Source organism: Salvia splendens, chromosome 18 (genome assembly GCF_004379255.2).
Source record: "Salvia splendens isolate huo1 chromosome 18, SspV2, whole genome shotgun sequence".
NCBI lineage: Eukaryota > Viridiplantae > Streptophyta > Magnoliopsida > Lamiales > Lamiaceae > Salvia > Salvia splendens.
Window position 1 is genome coordinate 23,378,747 of NC_056049.1, and position 20,208 is coordinate 23,398,954.

At 34.6% G+C, this 20,208-nt stretch overlaps 2 protein-coding genes across 4 annotated transcripts; both read right to left on the reverse strand.

Annotated features, from left to right (window-relative positions):
- Window positions 1-758: 758 nt before the first annotated feature.
- LOC121777341 (ribulose bisphosphate carboxylase/oxygenase activase, chloroplastic-like) lies at window positions 759-4,248 on the reverse strand. 3 transcript variants are annotated; one of them, XM_042174570.1, is made up of 8 exons: window positions 4,071-4,248; window positions 2,878-3,009; window positions 2,625-2,735; window positions 2,426-2,524; window positions 2,224-2,334; window positions 1,812-2,115; window positions 1,560-1,699; window positions 759-1,477 (listed from the first exon to the last, which is right to left on the reverse strand). In XM_042174570.1, the coding sequence occupies exons 2-8, from the start codon at window positions 3,004-3,006 to the stop codon at window positions 941-943; spliced, it is 1,431 nt and encodes a 476-aa protein (XP_042030504.1). In that variant the 5' UTR covers window positions 3,007-3,009; window positions 4,071-4,248; the 3' UTR covers window positions 759-940. The 3 variants fall into 3 exon arrangements, with proteins under 3 accessions (XP_042030504.1, XP_042030503.1, XP_042030505.1); XM_042174569.1 differs by lacking the exon at window positions 4,071-4,248 and having other exon boundaries at window positions 2,878-3,015; XM_042174571.1 differs by lacking the exon at window positions 4,071-4,248 and having other exon boundaries at window positions 2,625-2,704; window positions 2,878-3,011.
- A 7,606-nt stretch (window positions 4,249-11,854) lies between these two features.
- On the reverse strand, window positions 11,855-13,405 carry LOC121777529 (expansin-A6-like). The gene is made up of 3 exons (XM_042174812.1): window positions 13,195-13,405; window positions 12,755-13,073; window positions 11,855-12,408 (listed from the first exon to the last, which is right to left on the reverse strand). The coding sequence occupies exons 1-3, from the start codon at window positions 13,334-13,336 to the stop codon at window positions 12,099-12,101; spliced, it is 771 nt and encodes a 256-aa protein (XP_042030746.1). The 5' UTR covers window positions 13,337-13,405; the 3' UTR covers window positions 11,855-12,098.
- Between the last annotated feature and the right edge of the window lie 6,803 nt (window positions 13,406-20,208).

Consider the following 20,208-nt stretch of genomic DNA (forward strand, 5'->3'; position numbering starts at 1 on the left):
CTTCTGCACATAAGTGTGCGTGCATGGTTATTTGTTTACAATTTTTCATATTGGATTTAGGAGAGTTGTTTTTCTTACAATTTAATATCTTTGTAAAATAAGAATATGCAATAATATTTTTTTAGGAGTATTTATTTAGGAGATTATAATTTTAGGAGTAGGGTTTAGGAGGATTTTTTTTTTACAAATTTATCTCTTTATAAAAATAATGGACTTTGGAGATCAGTTGTTTTTCATGAATATGCAATCATATATTTTTTACTTTTTAAAAATATTTTATGTGTTTTTAAGAAAAATATTCAATTTGCGTAGTTCAAAGATGGATATAAAAAGATTTGTTGATATTTTTGACACTTCAATACCTTTTAAAAAATGAATTTAGGAGGGTTGGTTTTCGAAAATATGCCTTTTTTTACAATGTTAGTATTTTTTTAAAAAAAATATTCAACCTGATTTTGGACAGCGTAGTTCAAAGATGGATATAAAAAAGTTGACATACTTCGATTTACATGAACACCAGGTTCAAGTTTAGGGATCTAGGAGGGTTTGTTTTCAAGAATATGCAAATCATATATTTTTATTTAATTCGAATCATCAACGTGCTAATTAGATACGAAACGTCTTACCAACTAAAACACGCTTGGTTATCACTTCAACCTTTCATCGCATAGACAAAACTTAAATAACTCAACAAGAGAAGACTGCTTTCATGAAACAATGGCCTCTTAGATACATACTCGAATAGTTGCAATGAACCATTAATCTCAGTAACATACAACAAAATATGCATTAATAAGCGTTGTCTGATGAATCAACATGAATTACATATTTGAGTGAATACTCATGAAAAGAAAACCAAAAATTACAAAAAGATAAACACATTTGTATGGTCTACCTGTGATAGAAGACAAGAGAATGAATAGCTCCAACTTTTCGCCACTCACCTCGTTAGCAACCGAAGCCCCATTGTCAGATCTTCTAATGTGATGGTAACCAAAGAATCCGTGTCTATGCATTCAAAATCAATCCTCAAATCCAGATTCTCTCTAGCATTTACCAGCATTGGATCTACCAGACCTCCGTTCATCTCTCTGCGCTGTTTTTCACTCGTTTCTCTTTCGATCATCGCTTGGATGGCCTCTACGCTGCATGAAGGATGCAGCTTAAATCCATACAAAGGACTGCTTTCACCCTTGTTGCTCATTTTAAGATGAAGAATATTGGCCAAATCTTCACTGCTGAAGTCATCAAATTGGAAAAATTTCGTCACCCTTCTGCAGAAGCCCTCGTTTGAGGATATTACGCGCTTCATGGGTTCGCTGTACCCAGCAAATATGACGACTACTTTTCCAGAGTCCATGACAGACATGATCTCCTCCAATGCTTCTAATCCGTAATCTTTATCATCCGACTTTTGCATTGGTATCAGGCGATATGCTTCATCTACAAAGAGGATGCCACCCTCGGCTTCTTGAATCTGTAAAAGTGTAACGGGTTAGTATTCGACTAAAATGGTTAATTGTTTTCACGAAAAAGTACAAAATTGTAGAAGGTTTTACCTTTCTTCTTGTCTTTGGCCCTGTATGCCCAACAAATTCTCCAACCAAATCTGTTCTCTGCACTTCTGTTACTTTATCTGTCGAAAGTATTCCCACCATGTGCAGTAGTTTCCCTAGGACTCGGGCTACCATAGTTTTACCTGTAAGAGAATATCAACAAGATCAATCCTAAGAAATTATATCAGGACATGCAAATTTTGCATACTAACTAATCCAAAAAGTAGGTAGCAATTCAAGACAGCAGTTCAATACCCGTTCCAGGATTTCCTAGAAAGGCCATGTGAGGTGGTCTTCTGGCTCCAACTTTGAGTCCAAGGGCTCGCCGCCTCTCATCCAAAAGCATTCCTTTTGCCCATTTCCGTAGTTGTAGCTTCAACGCATCTAGGCCCACTATATTAGATAATTCATTTTCAATTGCATCCATCTTGTCTTTGGTCTGGTCGCATGCTTCAATAGCTCTTCGTTTTCGCTGCTCTTCAAGATGTCGGAAGAGAAGATCGCGCAATTTATCATTACCTGGTCCTTGTGATAGATGATTTAGAGGAGTCATTCCCTCCTGCAGTTGATGGTGTTTAGAGTAAGCATCAATCAAGAGGATACAATAAAGAGTGCAAGAAATATCCAAAAGAGACCATAAGAATGAAATAGTAAAACAAGATCGCACATTATCTTCAGCACTGCAATTGGCATTATACTCTAGCAGTGTATTAACAGTTGAGCAATCTTCAGCTCGAAGCGAGTGCCAGACAGCAAGATGTAAAGGAGTCATACCATTCTGCCAAACAAATCGGACAAGTGAGGTAAGAAGATTAGTAAACTAGATAAAACAAAAGTTCAAAAGGACAACTTAAGAAGCCAAAGCTCACATTTGCCTTGGCCTCAACAGTAGCACCATGAGCAAGGAGCAACCTTGCAGCTTCGTTACACCCATTCTTTGCTGCCATATGCAATGGAGTTTCTCCATACTTTCCAATTCATAAGATGAAGATGCATTAGTGAGTCAACAAAAATGTTTTATTTCTTGAAGAAAGTACTAAAGCATGCTGATTAAAACTTATAATGTACCATATTCTTGGCCTCCATTTCCACTTTCTCAGGCCCTCGCCAACCGAGAAGAAGTTTTACTATCTCAATGTTGTTGTAACCTGCGGCAACATGAAGGGGTGTCTGTGCCATCTGTATGTGACATAAATTAAAAGACTTAACATGACACTATATTTACTTTGGCTGACTATGAAAATATTTTCTGGCATAATTCTTTAGAAAGATGGGCATGAGAACACAATGGTAAGGGTAGAAAGAGAAATAAGGATCTTACGACAGGGTTACAATCATTGAGAAGAGAAGGGTTGTTCTGAAGCAACTTCTGGAATGCATTGATATCTCCAGACTGCGCACAGCCATGGATTGTGGTAGGCTTCAAAGATCTGGGCCGTTGATCCTTCATTTTCTGCATCGCGATGATTAATCCAAGTCAAAATGTCTACATATTGATTGTAAGACAAAATTGTTTCAAAACTATGTACAAATTCATAGTATTATTCCTAGACATAAAAAAGTGGAAATCCTCATTCTAATGGTACAATAATGTTCTCATATCATACATCTTGAAAATCATAGCTTTAAGGCACACGTCACTATGAAATTTTGTAGTATAATCAATATAGACACATAATCCCCTAGACATTACAGGTTAGCAATGTGATTTCTCTAAAAAAAAGTAGTTGTGTATACAATAAAAGCTTAAATATATGATATCTAAAGGGCATTAATAACAAAATTTAGCCTTTCCAGGCCAAAAAGGTAAGGCCTTTTTACATGAATATCCCAATATGACATTTGGTCAAAGCAAAATTAGTAACTATTTAAACATGAGCCTGGGAAGGAATGTCTTTAGACAGTTTTGAATCAACATTTATAGCCATAACCAGCATCAAGACAAAGAAAAACATCCAATTCGATGATAGCCACTTTTACAAGATAGTCAACTAGGTGACATGTGCACTCTTGACTCTACAAATTCAGATAGCTAGTAAAATCTCTTAACAAGGATGTCCATAAACCAGCTAGCTCCCACCCTACCACTAATTCCCATCACTATCAGAAAAAACTAGAAACGAAATACAACAAGCACCTATTATTTCCATCCAATATTTTCTATGGCATACAACCTACAACACAAACCGAATAAAAACATCATAAACTAGCTGTACTCTACAAAGAACCAATCCAATTATCAAATTATTGCAAAATCGATCCTTATTTTGCAGTGGTTGGCATATAGCTAGCAACACAAAACAATGAAACGCAATTGAACGAATTCCAGCTATCAACACGGACGATTGTTGAGTAGCTTTCCTAAAATAACGATTCTCAAATAATAAAGCACAATCTATTGAACGAATAAGGCTAATCAATTCAGAAAACAAGAAACTCCAAATTTAGCAATAGCTGCAATCCAAATTGTGAGAAACAAAACGCAAAAAACTGTCGGAAAAATGCGAAGCGAACCTTCAATTCGAGGTGGAGAAAATCTGGATCCAACTCCCAGCCCTGAGATTCCTTAGGGTTTGGCGGCCGCGGCGACGAGAGGGGTACAACAATCGATTGTTGTCCCTTCTTCGCCTGGGAGATGGATCTGGTATTCTCTTTGAGGGCGTTTCCTTCTCGAGTTGCAGAGGAGAGAGAGAGAGAATGGGATTTCTCTATATTTATATGTGTGAAAAAAAATACTAATAATGCTCCTATTATTATTATTATTATTATTATTATTATTATTTTTATATGGTTACATGCACATTATTAGTATACACGTGAGATCATTTCCAATTTTACAGTTGTTTAAATTATTTTAGTGTGAATACCAAATAGTGACCAATAATTGATGAAACGCGCAAATTTTAACAACTTACAGTAGGAATACAGATATATTTACACATATTTACATACATGTCCCAAAAATTTGAATGCTGATTTTATTTAAACGAGTTATGTTATAATTTTATTATGACCAATCTGCTCTTGTGATGTATGTTTGAACATAATCAATATGCAAAAGATTTTTTTTTATTTTCCATCTATGCACTATTAGTTTGGAAATCGTTATCAACAATTGAATATGTCGCGTCACTTTTTTAATTATTGTATTACAATACACTTAAAAGTCAGAGAAACAAGATTTTTTTATTCCATTTTGTGGACTTGGATTTGAACTTTCTCTTTCCTTATTTACAATGATTAGGGTAAATATGTACTCTTAAAATGCAATAAAAATTAATTAATAATACTATAAAAACATTTGGACTCCAGCGTGTACATAACACAACACTAGATTTGAGTTCGAATTGGTGGTAAAACGCAATTCAGCTTATAAAACGCTTCTCTCGATAAATTAGAGATTTGACTTTTACGAGAATAAATATGAAATCATTATTGACTATCATGTTTTACAAAACTACTAGGCCCAAATTACCTCCTTTTTTTAAAAATTAACTTCATATATCCTATATGAAGAAGGAAATTACAAATAAACTCCTATAGCAATGAGGAAATTATAACTGATGTTAAGAGAACTCGAACTCGGCACCTCATACAATAATGTCTAAGCTCATTGACGCTAGGACAAATGCTCTGGACCTAGGCCCAAGTTACCTCGACTACCAGAAAATTGTTGGAATAAACCAAACCAAACCGACCCGACCAAACCCGATCCAACCAGCCGATCCAATGATAATGGATTTTTCAACTATAAACTAACTTACCTTGTATAGGTCATAAATGGGCTTCCATAGGCCCAAATTTGATGTCACCACTACTATATAATTCAACTACTATAAATTGAACTTGCCTTGTACAGGTCATAAATGGGCTTCCACATAGGCCCAAAATTGATGTAACCATAACCATATAAATTCAGAGAGATGTAACCCTAGATATATTTTCAGCAGTTCTCTGCTACTGGAATAAATCTTCCCTTCCACAAACTTCATTTTTCATTTTCAAACGATCTTTTTGTTCGTAATTTTACACAGATTAAAGAAATTTACAAAATTTATGTGAGAAAGGGGCTGTGATTGGAAAGAGAGAGGCTTGAGTGGGATGGGTTGGTTTTCTCTCTAGAAAGTTAAACCCCCATGAGAGAAGATCGGCATGGATGCTTGACGATTTGGATGCCGCCCCCTTTCCTCTGGAATTGGCTGGCTATTTGGCGCCTTCTCTCATCACCTTCATCTCCTTCTTTCTCTCTCCCCACAGTGAATACGCCAAAATTTACACTTGATATGAGCCCCATCTTCCATTTTATTCATTTGTTTTATTTTTTTGCCAATTTCAATCAAAACCATTCTTGTGTTATTTCAATTGATGTTTTCATTTAATTTTGTCAATATTTTGTGTAATGTGTATGGTCATAATTACTACTAATCGATTAAAAATTTTACTTAAATTTATAAGACCAATATTCCTATTTTTAATTCTTAAAGGAATTCCATCCTAATAGTAGTAAATATCTGAAATAATGTCAGTTAATCAATTCTTCATAAAATGCGTTGTGCATAAAATCTATGATGGAATCAATCTTTGCAATCTTATCAATTTTTCATGTATTACATTCGCAATGATTTAAAACACCGTTCTTGCATCTATAGAATGAAGAAAATTTATTGAATCTAATAAATTAAGAAGGATGTTTCACACGATTTGATTTGATTTTATTTCTCCTCAATCTCCACACTAATATTTAGCTTCTTTACAGCGGCAATTCAATTTAAATAATGGGATTCTCGATGTTAATCTATTCAAAAAATTCATCGCTTTGGCCATATATTTGCAAACTAGTTGTTCTTCAAATCTCACATGTAATTAGGTCATTAAAAATAAAATATAAAAGTTATAAATTGAAACGATTTCACCGTAAAACATGTATTCAATTTACATAAAGAGCATAGAAAAATATTTATTTGCAAAACACTCACTCAAATATAGTCCTCAAGGTCATATTATAACAATTGCAACACTAAAAAAAACTAAAATGATTTATTATATTCATCATTTGAAATACTCATTTAATTGGTCAAATCATATTGCTCTAACTACATTTAATGTAAGTATACATAATTATGTTGCAATTTCCTAGCTAAATGATATAAGAGCATCCACTATAGGGAAAATGGGGCGGACGCCATGGAGGGGGCAACGAGGGGGCGGCCTATAGTGGGAGGGACGTCCGCCCCGGGGCGGACCAAATTTTGTGGGGCGGACGCACCATCGGCGGATAGGGGGTGGGGACGGGGCGATAGGCGCGCCGGCCTATAGTGGGGCGGTGCCCGGCGCGCCTATTCCGGGGCGGACGTCCGAAAATATTTTTTTTTAATTCAATTTAATTTACCTATAAATACACCTCATTTCTTTCATTATTTTCACACCATTCTACCTCTCCCGCACACATATTTTCTCTCACTAGAATTTGTGGTCTGAAATGGACGATTTATGGAACGACACGTGGAATTCTCTGATCCAAGAGGTGCAGTACGGGGCCGAGGAGGAGAAAGCGGCGCGAACGGCGGAACGCACGGCGGAAGTGGCGGAGGGCGCGATCCCTAGTGCGATTAGTCATCGGCGAACTATCCGACGAGACCATAGCGGAGCGCACCAGCGTCTAATGGCGGACTACTTTGTGGATAACCCCCGTTATCCACCCGAGATTTTTCGCCGGCGATTCAGAATGTCGCAACCCCTCTTCAACCATATAGCGACTAAATTGGCGGAGCGTTACCGGTGCTTCACCCTCCGGAGTGATTGCACTGGCCGGATCAGACTGTCTACGCTTCAGAAGTGCACCGCTGCAATCCGGCAGCTTGCGTACGCCGGACCAGCTGATATGTTCGACGAATACCTACAGATGGGTGAGACGACTAGCCTTACGGTGCTTAGGCAGTTTTGTAAGGGGATTCAGAAAATATTTGGTGGGGAGTTCCTACGGAAGCCCACCCCTTCTGAGTGTCAAAGTCTGCTGGATATACACCGTTCGGTCCACGGTTTTCCAGGAATGTTAGGAAGCATCGATTGCATGCATTGGGAGTGGAAGAACTGCCCGGTGGCGTGGAAAGGCCAGATCACAACTGGATTCAAAAGCAAACATCCATCGATGATTCTGGAAGTCGTTGCTGACTACCGCTTGCGGATCAGACATGCGTATTTCGGTGTTGCTGGCTCGAACAACGACATCACTGTTCTTCACTCATCGCCGCTCTTCAATGACGAGTGCCGGGGCGAGGGTCCAGAAATCAGCTTCGTAGCCAACGGCACGAAGTACAGCAGGGGATACTATTTGGCAGATGAGATATATCCTCGGTGACCCGTATTCGTCAAGAAAATTCGCCAACTGGTATGGCCGAAGAAACAATACTTTGCGCGAAAACAAGAGGGTGCTAGGAAGGATGTTGAGCGAGCTTTTGGTGTCCTCCAAGCGCGATGGGCCATTATACGGTGCCCGGCACGAGTTTGGCACGAAGATGATGTCGCTAATATTATGTTGGCATGCATCATATTGCATAATATGACAATAGAAGATGAAGGATTTTTGGCAGAGGGCTGGGCACCGGAAGAGGGCGCAAGTACAAGTAACGGTTTCGCCTCTACGCCGATACAGATGGGCGTACCACGGAGCAATGAATATTTGATCCAACGTTTCAATGATATGCGCAGGATCACGGCACATACCACACTCCAGGCCGATTTGGTTGAAGAAGTTTGGGCACGTAGGGGAGGTGGCTGCCCAGTTTGAATGCAGATTATGATGTTTAATATATTAATATTTTGTTGTATAATTTTACCCCACTTTAATACGACGAAAATGTAGTGTTTAATTTTAATTTCTTCACTTATAGCAGTTTTTTTATAATTACGTTTAGTCCGATAAATTTAATTACTTATAATTGAATTAAAATTAAAATGAAAATTGATTATAAAATTTCGGGGCTATTGGAAGTGTTCGCCTATAGTGGCGGAAACAAAAAATTGGGGTTGTGGACAAAAAAGGGTTGGAAAAAAAAGGGCGGGGCTATTGGGGAAGGCCGCCTATAGTGGATGCTCTAATGGAACATTTGAAGAAGTTCATAAAAAATTAACGTGGGTTGAGGATTCCAAAAACATACATGAAAAAAGAATTCGCCGAAAATCTATACAATAGAGAATCAAGATTCCCGATTCTGAATCGCTAATGATATCGGATAATGATATTGCTAAAAAATTCACATCTGATTTTAGGCGCTTATACGTTTTTTCACAGTATATGACGTTGCATATAAAATTTATAGCTAAATAGACATGCCCATAATTTTTAGAATACCAAAAATGTTTCGGTGCAATATTTTTTGTTGGGTGATGATCTCTAAAATTATAAACCATGATCGAAATCAAGTATTCTCTACAAGCTTAAAATTTGATCTCTAATATCATGAACTTACATCTCGTAGGAAACTTCCGACGATTCCAACTTTTCAAAAAATTAAATTTGACGTGACACGTCAAAATGTAGTTGAAAAATGGTCAACATAAGAAGCGACGTCGATGTTAATGGTTGTAAACAATACCGAGTTTTACAATCTCTCCCAAATTTCACTGAAATTCTAAATCATTGGAAAACTTAGTACACTTCACAAGTTCATGAATTTTGCGACCAAGTTTTAAGTTCGTGGAAAGTATATCAAGTTTCGACTGATTTTATGAAACTAATTCCAAATTATAAGACTCCCATTGCCCATATCATTCAGCTGTCCCATTCTGATATGCATAAAGTGAAAGAATAAGCCACATTGTAAATCAAAGTACAGAATAAAGCTATCTCAGTATATTACTCAAAAGAAGAAGATGATCACATTATGATGACATTTTCTATTACACTTTTAACTCCATCACTACAAAGTATGCAAATATATGGGCAATACCTCAATATTTGTGACAAGAATGGTGACATTCTCATCACATTCTACATGTAAAAAAACCATCAATAAATAGAGGAGCTGCTAAAGGCATAGCTCATTCCAATAAAGCACCCCTTTTCTCTCTCTCACTCATACACAAACACCTCCCAAATACAAAGCCTATTCTAACAAAACCATCTCTCTCCAAAACATGGCTCTCTTCCAAGGGTTGTGATGAAAATTTGATTTCAGTCACTTAATGTGTCATATCTTTATTAGTGTGGTAGTTGCAAGGGTAACAAACCAAATAGTCTGGCAATATTGAGTGACGCCGTAGACAGTTTGTTATCATATGTTGTTTTCTTCGATATGTCATTGTGGATTGTAGGATGTGAAGCTACCCATGCATGTCAATGAAACTAATTCATGTGATTTGTGTGGAGAAGCTTCCCATCTTGATTCATGCAACCCACGCTGAGATAGCGATGGAAGGAACATGTGATAGCAAATAGGGCGTGCGCGTCAGTCAATATTGCCGGACTATTGGCTTTGTTATGTAATTCATATCACCATCCATCTCACAAGCACCTTTCTCAAGCCTCGCAGATACATACACTTTTTTTTTTGGCCAATTATTAGTACTACACATTCGTCGTCATAGAGTATGGAGATCAGTTTTAGTTTGTGAATGATGGAACGGATGTTTTAAATAAATATAATGATATTTATTTAAAAAAACAGGTTAATATGAGGCTATTTGTGTAAGAACATAGGTGTGTTACTTTTTAAAATTAATGTAGACCAATAATCAGAACTAAAAAATTTATCTGTAATATTAGAGTTTACTATTATCTTGAGTTTCATCGGGCCACCCTTAGTCATAGGATTTGGAGAAAATAAACTATGCTATTAAATGATCAATAATATAAGTTATATAAACTAATCTAGAATTAATATAGCTGCCAAACTATGCCAAAAAAAATTCCTAAACCAGATAGACTCAAGATAATTTTTAGAGAAATCATTTGGTCCAAAACATTGATTTGTTTAAGGAAAAGACACTTATCATAGATCATGAAAAATATCAAACGTTAATATCTTACTAATTACAATGTCCCCAATTTTTAGATAAAGCATTTGGACCGTTTGGCAAGTGAATTTGTAGTCCTACTAGCCAATTATGCAAATAAAATTGTGAATTAGCATTGTCATCACAAACTTAGCTAAAATGGAGCATTAATATAATAAAATTGGTCCATATGAGTCGAAAAACTCCATAAGTTGTTGGAGTTGATGTCGCTTGCAAGCTATAACTGTTACACCGTTTCTACATTCTGACGCTAGCGAGTCAATATGACTTTATTCACCATATTCGAAGCTGCAAATTCTGTTTCCTAGTTTCACAATTGACACATGTATATGATGAAGATGAGTTGGGCCTCATTCACATGGTTGTTTCATCCATGATTTAGCTACAAACCTACAAATTACAATGATAGTTTATGGTGGCAAATCCAATTATGACCTAAGGCATTAATTATTTATGAAAATTTCAAACTAAATTCTACCCTCTCTTATTTTCAAATTAATACTGGGCTGATTTTAAAGTTATTCAAATTTAAGATGGGTTTTCGATATGATGGTTCATTATTCAATTTGTTGGATGCCATGTTTCTAATAGGCACATACTAATGATGAATGTTTCTATAGGATTCTTATGTGCCATCTCAAGTCTCAACCAATCACATGATTCTTTCTTGGTGAAAAGCTATTTGCATTAATCATAATCGGTTTCTTCTAATTTACCAAGCGTTTTGTTTTCATGAATACTCCTATATATAATTATAATAAACACTACTAACTTTGACTAATAAATTTAATTGAAGACGGTCCAAATTAAAAACGCCGATTGGCCCATATGGATAAGCAATCGCATCTATATTTTAATAAAATATTGTTACTCCCTAACGTCTATAAAAATAGGACACTTTCATTTTCTATATTTATTTTAAAAAAATTATAATAAATAATTAAATTGGAGAGAAAGTAAAGTATGAGAGAGAATAATGTAGAGAATATATTTTTTTAAATGAATTTAGAAAATAAAAGTGCCCTATTTTTCACAGACGGAAGGAGTATATATTAATACAATAAATTATCTCATTAGTAATAAAATAATTACCTTAATGTAATAACATTAAAAATTGTTCACTTCTACTAAATCAATTGATGCAATATTGTAAAAGAGTCACAATGTGACATAATCTTGAAGAGAGAGGTAGAGAATGAGAGAAATGAATATATAGCCATAAAAAATACAGTGAACTCTTGAATAACACCAACTTATATATAGCTATTGAGAAATAAAACATCTTCTCAAACAAGATATATATTTTATAAATTATGGATCAAGCAGAGGGCCACACAATACTTTAATTTTTGCAGCCACTTCAAGCTTTTTCCATCAAAAGTTGCAATTCAAGACCACAAACATATGTAAACTCTCCACTTTAACTTTTCCTCATTTTACTCTCCAATCTCTCTCAAATAAATCAAAACAAAACATGAAAAAACCATTTTGGGTAACTAATTTTGTAAGGTAAAATGTTGATTTAATTTAGACTCTGAAATTCTTTCCGGTGAAAGTCTGCCCAAATTGCCAATTGGAAGGGACAATGTTCCATGAGGTGGAGCCGCGGCGGTCGCTAGCCTTGACTCGGAACGAGAGGGACTGTCCCACCAACTCCGAGTTGGTTTGCCAATTTTGCCCCCAGTTACGGCTCAGTGGCATCCAATTAGTCCTTGACCCCTTCACCCACACCTTTATGAGGTCACCTGCACCGGCTACATTCGTTACTAGAATCAAGTTGAAGTAACGGTGTCCGTTGATAGTAAACCTTATTCCTCCCTTCTTCTGGCATGGTACCCTGAAAAATCGACATTCATTTCACTCACATTATTATTATATTCTACAACAATAAAGTCAAAAAAACATAATCGCTATCTAAATATGCATAAAATATAATAAAATATAAGTATAAGATAGAATATTCGAAAAATCTACTAAATGTGAGTGATTCTTTTGAATACTGTTATAGAAGGAAAATCATAACAATTTAATCTCATTAATTAATAAATTCCATTGTCATCATCATTGATGCTTTAATTAGATACATGAATTTGTCAATAAGGATACAAACTCAGTATGTAATCAGAGAGAGGTCTCGGGTTCTATTATAATAATAAAAAAGGAAAAGAAAAAAAAGAACTAACCGGCGGTAAGAGACGGGCACAATGCCGGCCCGGTACTCGGCTATCTTGAGGAACATGGGCATGGCGAGGTCGAAGTGGGGGCGGGGCGGGTTGCACCAGCCCCCGTTATCGTTGGGCAGGGCGTAGTTGGGCGGGCAGAAGTTGGTGGCGGTGATGAAGATCGAGGGGCTGCCCGGGTGGCACCACTGCGGCACGTCCCTGCACTTGATCTCGAAGCACGCCCCGCAGCTCAGCCCGGTGTTGAACAGCGCCGTGCTCAGCGCTGCGTTGTTCACGCCGTAGCCCTGGCTGTACAAGTTGCCGTAGCCGCAAGCCCCCCCTGCAGCCCACCCCAGCACCCACAAAAAATGTGCACACATTTGTTAGTAACAAATTAACATAATTTCAAAATTAATTTATTGATTAATTAAATTAATGTGGTTGATATAAACTGGCCTTACCCATGGTGCCGGAGGCGTCACTGCCGCCGTAGAATGTGGCGTGCGCTGTCTGCCAGGATCCCCCGGAGTAAACTCCGGGGATCTTGGCCTCGGCGCAGGCCGCGGCTAGTAGAAGGAGAGTGGCAATGCAAGTGAAATGCATTGTGGATTTTGGCTAATGGGAGGAAGGAATGGGGAATTGAGGAACAAGAAGAAGGTATTTATGGAGGCAGGGGAGGAGAGAGAATATTATGAGATATGAACAAACATTTGATTTTTCATCCTTAATTAATGCAAATGTATGGGAATAGAGACTCTGTTGAAACAACTCATGTAACACTGTTTTGACGGAATTGCCCTTGGGTGTTTGGGGATTTTTGGGCTAGAGAAGGGTAGTTTGGGGAAATTGGATTTGTGTAAGTTTGACAGATATGAAATGGTTTTGGTTTGCCGCTTTGCTTGAATTACAAGTTGTGCTAATAAAAGCATGGTAATCATTTCAAAGATTGTTTCTTGATTTTGAGATAGTATATACTTTCATTCACCAAAAATAGTTTTAGTAGTAGATAATATAGTATTACAAATTCTAATTTTATAAAATTAGTAAAGCTGGAGAAAGATTGAGACAAAAATTGAAAGTATTTCTAGTTAAAAGTAGGACTCGGCTCATTAAAAAGAAATATTTATTCTAAATAAATATTGACTGATTTAGGAAGATCGATGAATATAGAAAACATGACTATTTTTCAATGATTGATGTCGTATTCTATTCCATTTTTCAATGATTGATGCCGTATTCTATTCCATTCTTTTGTTGATGTTTAGGGATAATTATTTTTTATTTAAAGATTTATTGATTTGCCAAAAAATATGGTGACAAAAGAATAAAAATTGAAAATAGAAATAATAAAAAAATTACATATAAATCAAATTAAATGTGACATCTATAACTACTATATATTGAAGAAATAGTAGTATATGAATACAAGAAACCAAGGCAAAAGAAAGTACACAAGTACAATTGCGTATCCTGTTTTATGATTTGAAATATGTCAAAGCATTTTGTTACTTTCCTTGAAAAAATTTTGGAGTTTTCTGTGTGTGTATAAAGAGCCATGTATATAGAAAACCTATTTTCCGATTTTTAGTTGTAGTCAAAATTATAGTGACGCTCCAAAACTAATAAGTTGCAATTAAAAATTAATGTGCAAATCCAATAATAGAAATTAGTAAACATAAAAAGTTTCTCATTCATACAACAGCTTTTGTTTGAGCAACAAATTATATTTGGATTATGGTTTATTTGTATTAGCAATTGATTTTGATTTTTTTTCTTCTAATTAATTTGATGTTCATAACTCTCTATTTTTATGTGTGCAGTATGCACGAGATATTCTCTTAGCGGCGGATTGGGGATGAGAGGGGGCGGTCGCCCCGAACTGCCCGGAATATCTAATTTCCTCTTCGGATTAGCCAAAAACGCGTAATCTCCTCAATTTGCAAATTTATTTTAAGAATAATAATTTAATTATGTCATTTTGGTATTTAAAAAATTTAAGTTAAAAATTATAATTTTACCCATAACTAAAATAAAAGAAAACGATTTCCCTTTACCATCCATATAAATTTTTGTACTATGGATTTGTCCATATTTATGTGTGCCCTTTCAAGTGTAACAAACCATCAATTAATCAATAATGATTTATGGTTGGACGTTGCAAAAATATTTTGGTCAATTACGTTTCGTACGTACTAAACTTATTATTTACGAAAATGATTTTGTTAAATTTCGACATTAATTTACTAATAAATTTTTTTATCTCACACTTTTGTACTAAATTGGTCCAGGTTACAATTAATTTCTCCTTCAAATTTGTGCTCTTTTCTTCTAATTATATTCACTAGTAGTTCAGTTTATTTATTAATGGAATTGAACTGAAGTAATTGAAACTACATACTTATATTGTAATGTGTTTCTATATTTGTGAATTTCTCTCCCAATTCCCAAATCCCAATAAAGTAAACAAATTAGAATTAAAATAAAACTGCATTTTATTACTACATCCGTCCCACATTAAGTGTCACATTTAGTGTGGGTGCGGATTTTAAGAAAAGTGAATTGAATAAGTTAGTGGACTATGAGTGTATATATATTAGTTTTATAATAAAATGTGAGTAGAATTGGTTTGTGGAATGTGGGGTCTACTTATAATTTATGGTAAAAGTGAAATGTGACTTTTATTGTGGGACGGACCGAAATGGCAAAATGTGACACTTAATGTGGGACGGAGGTAGTATTACACACCTGTATTTTTCGAGAAAATGTATACAGTCAAATTCACAGACATATTTATATGAGATATCAAGAACAATTCATTTCATTATATGTTTATTGATTAATTAGTCGATATCATCCAATTTGGCCAAGTGTTCTTATAAATTATAGTGTATAAAACCGATTGTTATCCATAGAGAATTTCTTTATCATCATAAATTTGGAGGTCCTATCTAAAGTTTGAGTGTATGAGCTGATTTTCTTCTTTGACTTTCTTTTTCTGTTTTGAACCCAAAAAAGTCGTATTATCTGGAGTATTACAAATGTCAATTAAACTAACTCACCCACCCATATTTTTCATTTTATTTCTTTCTTTGCTTGAATACCAAATTGATGAGAGATGACTTGATTGTAGGAAGTAAGTCAACATAACAATTCTATACAATGTAACTTATACATTTTGTATAGCTAGCAAGGTTCATCTAATATGCATTTCGAATAGTGACCGCAGATTAGAATAAAAAATGATACTAATAGTTTTAGGTTGTCTATCAAAATATTTAGTACGTATAATTTTTTTATTTTAGACAGTTCATCAAAATTAATTTCTATCTACGTATAATAAATTTCTCTTTTAATTAAGCGACTCTTTTTTTCACCCGTTTAACCTCTATACCTGTCTATTACTTTACTAATTTTACGTTAAAACACATTTCATTTATCATCGATATATTTTTTGGATGGAGATAGCAATATGCTTATGGAATATATGTTTATACAAAAATTCAAGAGCAAATTGCTGAAAAAACCACCAAGTTTAATCAATTTGTAGTCAACCTCATAATTTTAAAAGGTTGTCGATTATATCATAATTTCACATTTTCTCAATTATCCCATAATCACAAATTTGGAGGAAATTATGTAAGATGTGACAGACAAAAAATACTAGTATATGAACAAAATGATTGGCTACTTAAAAGACGTCCTTTAATACACTCCGTTAGTACATCTTTAACTTTTACACGTATATGCGTTATATTGATAAATTTAGACTAGTATTGCCAGAATTTTCCGTCATATAACAATTCAAAAATATATCAATAATTATAGTATTACGATTACCAGTCATTTCAAAATTGCATGTATTGACCAAACTGCCAAATTTAATTTAAGATTCCAAGTCTTGATGTCTAAAGTTACCTATAGATAGAGTGAAATATATTCGTATTCAATTCTTTAATTCGATTAAATTTGTGGTCAACGAAGGTTAACTGATCCAATTATTTACTTTAGAAAAAGTTTTGTCATATGTATTTGCGCGCACATGAGTTGAATTGCAAGTCAAATTCGAAATTCTTTTACTAGAGTGTATAAACCCTCAAACCAAACTTTTACAAGAATGTGACACTATATATATATATATATATATATATATATATATATATTTAATCATGTTTTAGGGGGAATTCTTTAATCTATGATTGGCTTCATTAGTCATAAGGTCAGTGATTTCAGCCGAATTATCTCACCTCGAGATTTTGATTAGGCGGCTAAAGCACATTTTGAAATTTAATTAGAGCACAAAAGCACTAAGCAAGCTCAAATCAGGTAAATTACCACTATATTATGATGATGATAATAATAATAATAATAATAATAATAATAATAATAATAATAATAATAATAATTATTATTATTATTATTATTAGTGTTTCCTCCCTAGAAAATAACATCGTAAAAGTTTAAATTATTAAGCATTTAGCATTGGCATGTGCATTTGTTGGGATAATTTGCATGCAGCCCCTGAATTTGGGGGAAAGTCTATTTTCCCATTGTTTAGAATTTATAAAAAATGATTCCACTAATTTCTTTCTTTCTCGTGTATTTAAGTTTGAATAAAGGAAAATAAAATTCGGATGCATGGGAATTTATTTTTACAAATCCCTATTTATAAAATCAATATTTTCATTATATTAAAAAAAACTAAATTAAATATCGTTCGTCAACTAGTGTCGTTGTCACTTGTCAGACCAAAAAGCGTCAATTTTAGTTTCGAACCAACGATTCCAATTCCACATAAGTTGGCAACATAACCTGCTCAACGAGGGTTTTGGTGGTTGCGATTTTTCCCAGAGACAATTGCCGGTTTTGGTTTCAGTTGGAGTTCAAAACCGATGTTCTTGTTTATTCAGTTTTTCCCAATTCTTATAATTTTTCAATTTTTTGCGTTTTTTGAATTTTTCCTAATCATAACAAAACATGTAGAACTGCGACGTCAATTTCAACGATGCATGCTGAAAATGTTTTTAGTTCCAAAATCAGAACTATTACTAGTTGAAAATCAGGCACAACTACTAGTATCGTGAGTATTGATCAATACATGAATCTAAAATCCCCTCATTCCAAATTTTTAATAAATAACTCTCATATCAACAATCAAATAGAAATGCAACTATAAAATACCCGCCAAATTTGAAAAAAAAAAGTTAACAGAAATAAATATATGAGCAAACAAAAGGTAGACAAGCAATTTAATGGAAATTGTGATGAGGTTAATGGGCCCACTCATATTCATCTCTCCACATATCACGCCACAAATTAGCCCAATCTACTCAATCTCAATTCATCAACTAATTCTACTAACAACTTTTTTTCTTTTCTTTTTTCTTTCTCTTTTTTGTCCCCAATTTTTCCATGCTATAACTCTATGATTCCATCTCTTCTTTAATTTTTATTTCTCTTTCCTTACCCTCCACAAGCAACCTACTTTTCTTCATTCGATTTTTGGAGAGGGTTTGGTTGTCGAACGAGATTGAAATAGTTCGAGATAAGATTAATACTAGTCGTACATGGCACAATCCTAAAGCTAAGTATCAAACCAAATTCACCCGATCAAACAACATATAACGAGATTATTTCCTCACTAACGTACTAAACGACACATTTTAGGGAACTATTAGTTCATTTTTACATCATAAATCTAAACTCACAAATTAGAGATTGGATACAATCATACAATAGAATGAGTTACCATCATGTGGAGACAAATATTTACTTGAAAAGCACACAAATTCATATAATTATTATATTCCGTAAAAAGAGATCCTAATAAAATAATACTCCGTGTACACATAATATGTACGTATCAAGTTCTATTTGATCATAGCTTCGAACATTTTATTAACTATAAGACGTGATTATCACTAACCCAAATCTATGTCTTACTTAATTATGCGAAATGATTCTAACATTCAATAACCTGTGATCATTAACGATATAAATTGATTTAATTTCAACAAAACACTCCCCAAGTCAACAAGCAAGTAAACATGCATGCTTCACAATCACATACATTCACCATAATAGAGAACATAATTATGAAGTCATGTCCACTCTATTAAGATCCATGCAAGGCATAATGTTTATTTATGATTTATTAGTTAAATAATTTAACTTATATTCCATAACAAAATTGATGATTGTTCAAATGAGAGATATCATAAATTGGAATGAAGATTGATACCAAGATCCCCTGACTAATGCTATTGAATGTGGTGCCGAGTGCCCTAGAGTTTTCTTTAGCGTTGTTTTGCGTCTTCCTATTTGGTTGAGGTTCGGGTACTATAATTCTATTTGGATTTCTATGGTATGTATATATAACTTTTGACGGTATGACACAGAACTATTTCACGGGTTATACCTCCGTTAAAAGCCAACTACATAATCAATTTCTATTTTGGCTAGATTGAGAGAAACTTATCCTCCACTATTTCACATAGGAGCTAGGTTTTGAATTTTTCATGATATGTAAATTGTTTCAACTTTAAGCAATATCCTAAGCAATCTTATAAAGAAGAAAAATTGATGCTTCTCAACAAAACCAATCGTTTTTTTCCTTTTATGTCTTGATTAGGTTGGCATAAGTTAGTTGAAGGCATGCTAAAAATTATTCCCACGTATCGATACCAATTGATTTTGTCCAGGGCCGGACCTGAGGGGGGCAAGTGGAGCGGCCGCCCTGGCCCCCAAATTTGCAGGGCCCCTCCCTAGCCTCAGGTATATATATATATATTATATATATATGTAAACCCATATATCATTTTCTACCTTTCTCTCTCTACAATTCGCTCCTCAACTAATTTTATGCTTTGGAATATCTCTCGCTCAAGAGTCATGTCGCCATGTCGGTATGCAATTGAAATTCGATTTTTTCTTCATTCGATTCTCTTTTGATTTATTTGAGCTCGTTTGTGGAATTGTGGTCCTTTCCCCCGTTATTTGCACCAGCAAAACTCTTCTTTTTTGTTGTATTTTGATTTGTTTGATCGATCGCCTGGCTTTGGGGTATATTTTCACAGGATTGGGCGTAGTCGACTGTTTATTTCTTCGATTGTTTGTTTATAACTGTTTATTTGTTTTCTCTTGTTATTTGTGTCAGCTATCCAGATTCTCTGTTTTGAAGTCACTAAATGATACTGAATTAGAAGATTGTTGCACCAAATTTGCGAAAACATTCTCTTCGCATGACACATCTGATGTGGAGGTAAATGATCTAATATCTGAGTTGAAGGTTTTGAAGCTAAGTTTGCCGGAAAGGCCAATGTCTTCTATGGACATTTTTGAGTATGTTAGAAAAATGGATTCTTATCCAAATATCTCAATTGCTTATCGCATATTATTTATTGTGCCTGTGACTGTGGCATCGGCAGAAAGAAGCTTTTCAAAGTTGAAACTGTTGAAGAATTATTTAAGATCTACGA

Excerpts from the sequence above, each read along its gene's own strand:
- LOC121777341 (XM_042174569.1), bottom strand. The coding sequence starts at position 3,015 with ATGCAGAAAATGAAGGATCAACGGCCCAGATCTTTGAAGCCTACCACA. Across the intron at positions 2,335-2,425 it reads CTGTTGAGGCCAAGGCAAAT|AATGGTATGACTCCTTTACA; the intron begins GTGAGCTTTGGC and ends TTTGTTTGGCAG. Across the intron at positions 2,116-2,223 it reads ATTGCAGTGCTGAAGATAAT|GAGGGAATGACTCCTCTAAA; the intron begins GTGCGATCTTGT and ends CATCAACTGCAG.
- LOC121777529 (XM_042174812.1), bottom strand. The coding sequence starts at position 13,336 with ATGCATTTCACTTGCATTGCCACTCTCCTTCTACTAGCCGCGGCCTGC. Across the intron at positions 13,074-13,194 it reads TGACGCCTCCGGCACCATGG|GGGGGGCTTGCGGCTACGGC; the intron begins GTAAGGCCAGTT and ends GGTGGGCTGCAG. Across the intron at positions 12,409-12,754 it reads GTGCCCGTCTCTTACCGCCG|GGTACCATGCCAGAAGAAGG; the intron begins GTTAGTTCTTTT and ends TCGATTTTTCAG.